Source organism: Eutrema salsugineum, unplaced genomic scaffold, assembly GCF_000478725.1.
Source record: "Eutrema salsugineum unplaced genomic scaffold, Eutsalg1_0 scaffold_2, whole genome shotgun sequence".
Lineage (NCBI taxonomy): Eukaryota > Viridiplantae > Streptophyta > Magnoliopsida > Brassicales > Brassicaceae > Eutrema > Eutrema salsugineum.
Window position 1 is genome coordinate 11,737,010 of NW_006256829.1, and position 10,719 is coordinate 11,747,728.

General features: G+C 41.7%; 1 protein-coding gene across 4 annotated transcripts; it reads right to left on the bottom strand.

Annotated features, from left to right (window-relative positions):
• Positions 1-127: 127 nt before the first annotated feature.
• Positions 128-9,786, bottom strand: LOC18016490 (glutamate synthase 1 [NADH], chloroplastic). Of its 4 annotated transcripts, XM_024155707.1 has the most exons (21): positions 9,391-9,786; positions 9,153-9,272; positions 8,915-9,028; positions 8,665-8,817; positions 8,475-8,575; positions 8,290-8,386; positions 7,706-7,815; positions 7,388-7,491; positions 7,090-7,269; positions 6,656-6,999; positions 6,500-6,570; positions 5,948-6,417; positions 4,965-5,834; positions 4,720-4,874; positions 4,342-4,503; positions 2,423-4,243; positions 2,007-2,275; positions 1,574-1,879; positions 1,205-1,472; positions 825-1,082; positions 128-727 (listed from the first exon to the last, which is right to left on the bottom strand). In XM_024155707.1, the coding sequence occupies exons 1-21, from the start codon at positions 9,784-9,786 to the stop codon at positions 461-463; spliced, it is 6,636 nt and encodes a 2,211-aa protein (XP_024011475.1). In that variant the 3' UTR covers positions 128-460. The 4 variants fall into 4 exon arrangements, with proteins under 4 accessions (XP_024011475.1, XP_006401703.1, XP_024011476.1 ...); XM_006401640.2 differs by lacking the exons at positions 8,915-9,028; positions 9,153-9,272; positions 9,391-9,786 and adding an exon at positions 8,109-8,231 and having other exon boundaries at positions 8,312-8,386; positions 8,665-8,757; XM_024155708.1 differs by lacking the exons at positions 8,665-8,817; positions 8,915-9,028; positions 9,153-9,272; positions 9,391-9,786 and adding exons at positions 7,903-7,975; positions 8,082-8,231 and having other exon boundaries at positions 8,312-8,386.
• Positions 9,787-10,719: the final 933 nt, after the last annotated feature.

The window sequence follows — 10,719 nt, forward strand, 5'->3', positions numbered from 1 at the left end:
GCACATCGTTGAGGTTACTGATTTGCCACATTATGACGTTAATGCCTCAAGTTTCTTACCAATGTCCAAGTTTCTTACTAGTCTTCGAATTTCATTCCAATGTAATATAATAACAGGGAAGAAAAAACAAAAATAACAAGGAACTATGCATTACCTTTCCTTAAATTAAAATCCAGAAGCAGCCATAGAGAAAAACAAAAGGCCTTCAATTTTCGAAAGCATTAAAAAAAGAAAGCTAACGAAACCCTACCAAGAAAATGTACTTATAAATCATTATTACCATATGGACGATAACAAACAAAGACAACCTAAGCTTTTTTTCCTTCCCTTTCTCCTCCTCTTCCAAGATCATTTTCCTCCTGCAATCTCCATCTCTGCAATAAGTCGGTTCTTTTCGCCTCCTGTTTTAGAAAGAGCAAAGTTTTCAACTTTTGCTTCAGATGTGAGGTCTTCCTGTCTCTTAACTCGTCCTAGTGTCGTTGTGCTTCATCTGGTTGAGGCTCTGTCGTAGCTTGGCATCTGCTTGGTCGTCATCAGTTTTGCTGAGGTATTTGTCGACCTGAGATGCAGCTTGGCGTCCTTCTGAGATGGCCCAGACCACCAAAGACTGTCCTCTTCGACAATCACCTGCAGCAAAAACACCTTCCACTGTTGTTGAAAACCGGCCATACTCTGCCTTAAAGTTCGACCTGTTGTCACATTCGAGTCCTAGTTTCTCGGCAAGTGTCTGTTAAGACAAGAAAAAGCAAAGGTTATCAACATTCAATCATTAGGACAACGACGTAGTGAGAAAAAAAGAAGAGGGTACACAAAGGATCACTTACTGGCTCAGGTCCAAGGAATCCCATGGCTAAGAAAACAAGGTCCGCTTCAATTATTTCCTCGGAGCCTTCGATCTCCTTGAATTGGAACCTCCCGGTTTCATCCTTCTCCCAACTCACGCGCACAATCTCTAGCCCTTTCACGTTTCCATTGTCATCTCCTATGAATCGCTTAGTTAAGACCTCATAGGTTCTAGGGTCCTTTCCGAATTTGGTCGCTGCTTCTTGATGTCCGTAGTCAATACGGAATACACGAGGCCACTGTGTTCACAATAATACAAGGAAGTCAATGAAAAGATCAACAATTTTCAAAAAACTTGGTCAATAGTTCTTTAGTCTATGGATGCATATATATGATTGTGTGTACGAGAACTGAAACAAACCTGTGGCCAAGGGTTTCCTGGAGCTCTCGTTGAAGGTGGCTGAGGAAGAAGCTCTAGGTTTACAATGTTGGTGCATCCATGGCGGATAGATGTTCCAATGCAATCTGTGCCCGTATCACCTCCACCAATAACGACAACCTTTTTCCCCTTTGCGGAAATGTAATTGCCATCTTCAAGATTGCTATCAAGCAAGCTTTTGGTGTTTGCATGAAGAAACTCCATGGCAAAGTGAACACCAGATAGCTCACGACCAGACACTGGAAGATCTCTGCAAATTACCGACAACAATGTCTCAGTTGAATCACTATAATCCGCTTAAAATTCTGGCAACATAGATTGCGATTTTCCATTGTTTAAACAAACATTTACCTTGGTTTTGTGGAACCAACAGCAAGAACGATTGCATCATTCTCCTCCTTAAGTCCATCCAGGGAGAAAGACGGGTCTTTTCCAATATTGGCATTGACCACAAAGTTGATACCTTCTTTGGTCATAAGATCAACCCGACGTTGAACTATGTCAATTTTGTCAGTCTTCATGTTTGGGACTCCATACATCATAAGCCCGCCAATTCTGTCAGCACGCTCATACACGGTTACCGAGTGACCCATTTTGTTCAGCTGGTCAGCAGCAGCCAGTCCAGCCGGCCCACTTCCGATAATTGCAACTTTTCTCCTGCAAAACCAAAAACAGCAGAAGCATGTGAATCCACCACATGTAAACTCTACCTAAACAATGTATGTGAGACTTGCAACAGTGGAAGATAAGATAGCTTGCTAAGAGAATAGACTTAGAAGTATACCCTGTTCTCTTGAGAGGAGGTCTTGGTACCATCCACCCTTCATCAAAGGCTTTATCTATGATAGCACATTCGATGCTTTTGATAGAAACAGGGTTCTCAATTATTCCAAGAACACAAGAACCTTCACATGGTGCAGGGCAAACTCGCCCAGTGAATTCGGGAAAGTTATTTGTCTCAAGTAGACGGTTCAACGCTTCTTGCCATCTGTTCTGGTAGACAAGTTCATTGAATTCAGGGATCTTGTTACCAAGCGGACACCCAGAGTTCTCCTGTAAATTTTTCAAAAGTAAAATGTTGAGCATTTCATTTATGCATCACCTTGACATATAACAACCAAACCTGTCCTAAAAGAGCAACCAAAAGAAGACATGGAAAGAGGAAAAAAGGCATTTTATGATCTGTGGAGAAATATGTACCTGGTGGCAGAATGGAGTTCCACAGTCCATGCAGCGAGCAGACTGAGTTGTAAGGAGCGGTCCAGGTTTTGATTCCTCCATGACTTCGTTCCAGTCATGAAGACGAACATTAGGGTCCCTGTACTTAACTCCCTCACGTTCATAAGCAATGAAACCACGATGTTTAACAGCATCATTTACCAGAGAAGGTTTCTTCGGAGCTTCAGCTGCCACGCCGTTTCCTGACATCTCCTCTTTTGAAGAGGCAGCTGCCATGTTCTTCAGCTCTGTAAAGGCGTCTTTCTCCTCTAGTTCTTTCTCTTCCATCTCGTCAGCTTCTTCAGAAGCACGCTCTATGGCTTGATTCGAGACCTCTTCATGTTTCATGGCTGATAAAACACGTTTGTAATCTCTTGGGAAAACCTTGACAAACTTCGGTACCAAATTCTCAAAGTCCGCAAGAACTTCTTGAGCAAGTTGGCTGTCTGTGTGTCGCTGATGTTGCTGGATCATCATTTTTAGCGTCATTTTGTCGTCTTCATCTTCAACTTTGTCCAGATCAACCAGTTCAAGGTTGCATCTCGTGTGAAACTTTCCATCCACATCAAGGACATAAGCAATACCACCACTCATACCAGCAGCAAAGTTTCTACCAGTCTTTCCAAGCACCACAACAGTACCACCAGTCATGTACTCACAACCATGATCACCAACACCTTCCACAACAGCTTTGGCACCAGAATTACGAACAGAGAATCTTTCAGCAGCCATCCCATTAAAGTAGGCTTCACCACTAGTGGCCCCGTAAAGTGCTACGTTACCGATAACAATGTTTTCTTTTGGATCAAAGCTGCTTCCTTTAGGAGGGTAGACAACGACTTTTCCTCCGGAGAGACCTTTTCCAACATAGTCGTTGCTATCACCCTCCAGTTCTAGCGTAATTCCAGGACACAGGAAAGCACCAAGACTCTGCCCAGCACTTCCTTTGAACTTGATATGAATTGTATCCTTTGGTAGCCCAGCCAAGTGATAGCGTTTGGTAACCTCATGGCTCAGCATAGTCCCAACAGCACGGTTGACGTTGCAGATAGGAGTTTCAATGTACACCGGAAGAGATTTCTCTAGAGCAGACTTGGACAATGCAATAAGCTCTTGATCCAAAGCCATGTCTAAGCCATGATCTTGTTTCTGGACACAGTACTGAGCAGCCCCAGGACGAATCTCAGCAGCGGGTTTGAGCAAAAGAGAGAGGTCAATGTTCTCCAGCTTATCATTGTTCTTGACCACTTCCCTGTCAAGTTCAAGCATATCTGCCCGACCAATCATTTCAGTTAGAGTTCGGAAACCAAGTCCAGACATGATCTCCCTAACTTCCTCAGCAAGCATAAAGAAGAAATTAATGACATGTTCAGGCTCCCCAGCAAATTTTTCACGGAGAACTGGATCTTGAGTAGCAATTCCCACAGGGCAGGTGTTCTTGTGGCATTTTCTCATCATGATACACCCGAGTGTAATAAGGGGTGCAGTACTAAAACCAAACTCTTCTGCACCAAGAAGCGCAGCAACTGCAACATCTCTGCCAGTTTTCAGTTGGCCATCTGTCTGAAGAACAGTACGACCACGAAGGTCATTAGCGACAAGAGTTTGGTGTGTCTCAGCTAGACCAAGTTCCCACGGAAGACCAGCATTTTTTATACCGGTCCAGCGAGATGCACCAGTACCTCCATCATGACCTGCTATCAGAACATGGTCAGCGTGGCCTTTCACCACACCGCTAGCAATAACTCCAACACCAGCTTCCGATACAAGTTTAACACTAATACGGGCCCCAGGGTTGGCATTCTACACGAGATAAGAGTAAAAGATGTGACACAAAAATCAAAGGAGTACACAGAGACAATGCTACGTAATGTAAGAATTGAGAAAGCTTTTATGGGAACCTTAAGATCATGAATTAGTTGGGCAAGATCCTCGATAGAGTAGATATCATGATGAGGAGGTGGACTGATAAGCCCCACACCGGCGGTGGAATTTCTGGTGATAGCGATGTCTCCTATAACCTTGTGGCCAGGTAGCTCGCCTCCTTCACCAGGTTTAGCACCCTGTAAAGAAAGTATTTAGAAACTTGAAAAGCATACAGATGCAATATTAAACAAAACTTTTGACAGTGCACCTCCGTGCAAAACGCATTATTTGCTATGACTCCGTAAACAAAAAATATGCCCAGTTCCAGTAGGAACATAGGGACGTAGAAACGCAAAGATGTGCATAAGTTATGAGAACGAGAGAACACTTTATCAAATAATATCCAAAGGTACCTGAGCCATCTTTATCTGCAGCTCATCGGCATTAGTAAGATAGTAGCTCGAAACTCCAAATCTTCCACTAGCAATTTGTTTGATGGAACTTCTTTTCGGATTCCTTGAACCATCTGGAAGAGGCTCCATACGGGATGGCAGTTCCCCTCCCTCACCTTAAGCACATCATAAACACGTGTTACTAAGTTTTTTAGAAGAAGAATAAGGGAAATCCAAAATTATGAACTTAAAAAAACAAATAATACCTGTATTGGACTTTCCTCCAAGTTTGTTCATGGCCATTGCAAGGGTTGTATGCGCCTCCAGTGATATTGATCCATAACTCATGGCGCCAGTGCAGAACCGTTTAACGATTTCACTGGCAGGCTCCACTTCATCTAGAGGAATCTTTACATCTGCTTCTTTGAACTTCATAAACCCGCGCAAGTTACTTTGCTTGTTCAATTCATTTATACGCTTCGAGTATTCTTTGTAGGCAGCGACACTGTTAGTCCGTGCTGCCTCTTGCAGTTTTGCAATCGCCAGAGGATCATTGAGATGAATCTCCCCATTTTTCCTCCAGTGATAGTTCCCAGGGTTGGAAAGTGCCGAGGCTTCAGCACTTCCAGGGGCATAGCCACGGGCTGGAAAGGCCATCTCATGCAAAAGAAGCGCATCTCGTGCAAGCATCTCAAATGTTGCTCCTTCCACTCTGCTTGGGGTGCCAGCAAAACACTTCTCTATTACTTCAGACGAAAGCCCAAGAGCTTCAAATATTTGAGCACCCTTGTATGAGGCCAGAGTAGAAATTCCCATTTTGGCAAGAACCTTCATCATTCCATAGTTACTGGCCTTGTAATACTTCTTGACCAGCTCCTCTTTCGAATGGAATTCCCCATTAGATTTGGGTGGTATCTTGCCATCGACCTGCAATCTAAAAACGGCCTCAACAGCCAAATATGGGCAAATAGCATCTGCTCCGAATCCGACAAGTGTGCAGAAATGATGCACTTCACGTGGTTCAGCAGATTCCACTACCAAACCAACTTGAGTGCGCGCAAGTGTCTTAACCAGGTGGTGATGGACGGCACCAACAGCCAAGAGAGAGCTCACAGCAACTCGCGTAGCGGAGAAAGCTAGAAAGCCAAAACATCAAAAAAAAGAAAATGTAAGAGCATGGCAAAGAATTGAAATGGAAGTACGCTTACAGATCCTAAAGTCAGAGTTTATAAGGAAGCCAAATGATCACCTCGATCAGACAAAACCAGTAATGTGTAGCCCTCCTTTATCGCTTCATTTGCTTCATCACAAATTCGGTCCAATGTCTTCTCCAACCCTTTTGTACCTTGGTCTTTTTGATACGTTATATCAAGAACTTTAGTCCTCCAGCCTCTGTAATTCATTTTCTTGATTGATTCCATCTCTTCTATGGTCAAAAGAGGACCTTTTAGGGAGAGACGGTGACATTGCTCTTCAGTTGTTTCGGTTAGATCACCTTCTGGACCGATCATGCACTCCATTGAAGTAACAATTTTCTCACGAATGGGATCGATTGGAGGATTGGTTACTTGAGCAAACATTTGCTTGAAGTACTCAAAACATAATTTCTCTCTGTTTGACATCACAGCTAAAGGAGTATCATTTCCCATAGAACCAAGTGCTTCAGTGCCATCTTTAGCCATCGGAAGCAGCAGCATTTCCAAGGCCTCAACTGTATAGCTGCACAGGTAATCAGATAGCTTGAGACAAATTACAAAGAAAACAAATCAATACATTTTAGGAAGAATAAAAGTTCACATACCCAAAGGCTTTTAGTGGAGACAATAAACCATGAATGCCCATGCTCTCCATTGAGTCATCATCATCAGACGCCTAAGTTTCAAAGACAGAGATTAACCAACCATAATAGAGGAACTGAAAGTTCTATTTTTAGGGGATTAGTTTAGCGACAGCTTACCGGTACAACCCCAGAAATTGGAGAAGCAATCCGTTCACTCTCCGGAACTGACTTAATGATGTCTTTAAGTTCAATCTTTTGCCTTTCAAGCCATTCACCATACGGCCTTGCCTGTGAATACTGTTGCTTCAAGGCATCGTCATCAACAACAATATGCTTCTCAAAATCGACAAGAAGCATCATGCCCGGGTTAAGCCTTCCTTTCCTCATCACATCTTCAGGCGGTACATCCACTACCCCAACTTCACTAGCCATGATAACCCTTCCACTGTGGGTAATGTAGAACCTACCAGGACGAAGTCCATTACGGTCCAATGTGGCACCTAAGTAGCGACCGTCGGTAACTGCAAGACGTTCAACATAGTTAAATCAAATCAAAGACTGCACGGCAAAAGTAGTTGAGAACTTATGTACAACTTCAGAATAGTTATTACATGAGATGAGAGCAGGTCCATCCCATGGCTCCATTAGGGCAGATAAGTATTCATAAAATGCTTTCCTGCTTGGATCTATGTTTTTGTCATTCTGCCATGCTTCTGGGATCATCATCATAACAGCTTCAGGAAGACTTCTGCCAGCTCGGACAAGAAGCTCAAGAACACCATCAAAAGCACCTATTACGGTTAACAAGAGAATAGAGAAACATGTCACAGGTCCATAACTAAGCATAGCTTTGATAAACGAATGAGTTGTACTTTTCCGCACAGAGAAATAGTTGAGAGCGGTAGTTACCTGAGTCAGAAGAGCTAACATCCACAATAGGTAGAAGCTTCTTCAACTCGTTCTTTGATAAACCAAGTTCCTTGCACTTAAGCAGGCCCTCACGAGCCCTCATCCTGCGTGGAACAAAGATTCATTAACCAATTGAAATGAACATGAGGCAGAAACCATTAACCAGGCACTTGCATACCAGAGTTATCACACAATCGCTTGCAATATATACCAAAAATCACTGATCGCAACCCAAAACTTTTCTAGCCAAGGCAACAACACAGGTTTCTTGAAGGCATTACATTAAAGCTTTAATATATGCAATCTCTTACAACATACCAGTTCACGTTTCCTCTAAGCGTATTAATCTCCCCGTTGTGGCCCAAAACCCGCATTGGCTGAGCACGATCCCAGCTGGGAAATGTGTTGGTAGAGAATCGAGAGTGGACCTGAACAATTAAACATGTAGACCGAGCATAGTCAATCATTAGTTATCGAACAAAGTAAATGTTTATGTATGCAACTGAAAACTTTACCACTTGGTCTTAGACAAAACTTCAACAGCATCTAGTGGGGGTCATGTTATAATGTTGCAGGATTGCTAACTACCTTTACCAACAGAATTTTAGCCTTAATCACCGCATTGTGATAATTCAACCTAAGATAAACTGATCATACATATCAAGGCAACGAGTTTCTAGAAACACGGACTCACTTGACGGTTTTTGATTTACCAACTCACCAGCATCCAAATTAAAATACTTATCAAGGGTTTGGAGGAACTTAAGAGATCATTCAAACTTCAATGCCTCAGAAGTCATTCCTCAACCTCGCATCTCCTTGGTTACCCCCGTTGGTTCCCATGCTGTGTGGAGCATGGAGTCAGCATAAAAAAAGAGATAGTGAATAGAATATTTATTTACCAGGGCCATGTAGCTCGTAAACCTTTCACTCCCAAGATCCGCGTAGTAATAGTCCTTGAGCTGATCAGGCTTCAGTTGCCCTTTGTAGACAACAGTCCTGCGCAAGTAAGAAATAACTTGTTAGATCATTAAAATTCCCGTCGCATGAAACAAATATATGATTCTCAAGTGAAGTAACTACGTACCTAGAAGACAAAGAACAGATGTAGAAATCCTTCATCGCACCATGTTCAAGGTTCAACGCTGCTCGGATAGCAACCATGGAAACCCTCCTCAGGATATACATCTGTCAAATATAAACGTAACAATGTCATCAAACATCCTCACTGAGAACAACAATATCAGTGACCAGTGAATTTCAATGCAAAACAATACCTGTTGCTCAAGGTCGGCTTTCGATTTAGTAGTTGGAGTGAGGAAAACCTGCTCGATAATCGGCTCGGTCTGCAAAGCAGACTTCCCCAGCCCAGAGTTATCAGTAGGAACTGGCCTCCACCCAATAACTGAATGCCCAAGCGACTCAGCAACCTGTGCGCAACAAAAGTGAAATACTGAACATCAACCTCCTAATAAAGATAACTCAAAAAAAAAAAAAACACATAAAACCAAAAACCACGAGACGAACCTTGGTGAAAACATTTTTGCTCTCATTTCTCCGGGACTCAGCTTTTGGCAAGAAGAACATACCAACAGCATACTTTCCAGCAGGAGGGAGCACAAAGCCAAGCTCTTTCGTTGCCTGCTAGACAAAAAAACATAGATTACTTTTGGCTTTAAATCAACAATAGGATCTTTCATCATTTAAACCGATTCACTAACAAATATTTTTGCATTATTTTGCGGGAGATTAAGAATATTATTACCTCTGCGTAGAACTCATGAGGAAGACCGACGAGAATCCCAGCGCCGTCACCAGTGTTGCTCTCACAACCACAAGCGCCTCTATGAGTCATACGTATCAACATCTCCAATGAATCAGTCACCTAAAATTGAATTAAAACCAACAATATATGTCATTTGATCACATCAAATCAGAGATATGTTGACCAATCTATTAATTAATTAAATTAACTGATATATGCGAGGAACAAAGAACGGTACCGTTTTGCGGCTGGTCTCGCCGGATAACTCCGCAACGAAACCGACTCCACAAGAGTCTTTATCGAAGGAAGGATCGTAGAGACCGAGAGGCTTCTCCGGAACACCGGAAAACGACGACCTAACCACCGTTTTCAGCTTCGGAGACCTTCCAGGACCGTCCGATCTCCAGAACTGAAGCGTCTCCGATCCGGATCTCCTCATCCGAGTACCCAGGAAAGGACTCTCGGGAGCCGCCGGTTTCTTCACGGAGCATCGTGCGGTACATGCTCGTCTCCGACCGACGCCAGGCGCGACGGCCAATTGAGAAGCAACGACGGTGGGATTTTTCAGAGAACGGATTGGTAACAACTGATTGTTTCGGAGGTGGAGAACGGAGCTTGAAGAAGCTGCCGACATTTTTTTCTCCGTGAATCGAGAGAGAGTCGGAAAAGTGAGGGAAATAAGGGGAGAATCGATTTTTATACGATATATATATGTGTAAAACAGAAGAAGATCAGATAACACCAAATCTCCACAGAGAGATTCTTCCGGAAATAGTCTTAGATAAAAAATATATAAAAACAGTCCCCGGAGAGAGAAAAGAGCGCGGCGGAGCGAGGCGGCTATGGTAGGTGGCGGCTACGGAGAGTTTGGGAGAGTTTATACATTACACAGGAGGCCAGACGTTTATATTTATAGAGGAGAAATGGCTTTAGAAGAGATCAAAATTTGTTTCGCTTTTTTAGATACAGAAAATTTTCACTATATTAATCTTTTTTCATTTGTTTTTTGTTTTACTTATTATTTTATCCAACAAATTATTTAATTAATATGTAATTTCGTATTATTTTTAATTCTGTTATTGGTTGTTACTCTTTACAGCCCATGAATAATATTAAATGATTTAAGCTAATCATTAATTCTTGATTTAAAAATTAAAAATAAAAAACTATTGATATTGAAAATTTACTATTATTTTTGATAAATTATTCACTAATTTGGGATTTTAATTTATTTTTCACATCAATTTTTTATTTTATTAAATCGCCATATATTCATGTACTATTGTTTTTTAAAATGTACTTTTTTACTAAGCTAACATCTAACTTCCAGATTGTAATATAAACAAAATATTCCAAAGTATGACAAAACGTCTGACTATTTCATGTTATTCAATATTTAACATTAAAAATTGTCATAGAATCTTATACTGTACATAGAAAGAAATATTAAAATACACACATATAATCTAAAAAGAAGAAGAAAAAAAAAAGAAATAATGGTATCATATAGAAAAAAATCAAATGCATGAAACTAAAACAATAATCAAAAAGAAATAATTTTATAAAT

What these genes read in the sequence shown, in the direction of transcription:
- LOC18016490 (XM_024155707.1), bottom strand. Translation starts at nt 9,786, where the DNA reads ATGTCGGCAGCTTCTTCAAGCTCCGTTCTCCACCTCCGAAACAATCAG. An exon ending in GCGAGACCAGCCGCAAAACG is followed by an intron (nt 9,273 to 9,390) that starts GTACCGTTCTTT and finishes ATTCAATTTTAG; the next exon opens with GTGACTGATTCATTGGAGAT. An exon ending in GTTGGTTCCACAAAACCAAG is followed by an intron (nt 1,473 to 1,573) that starts GTAAATGTTTGT and finishes GGTAATTTGCAG; the next exon opens with AGATCTTCCAGTGTCTGGTC.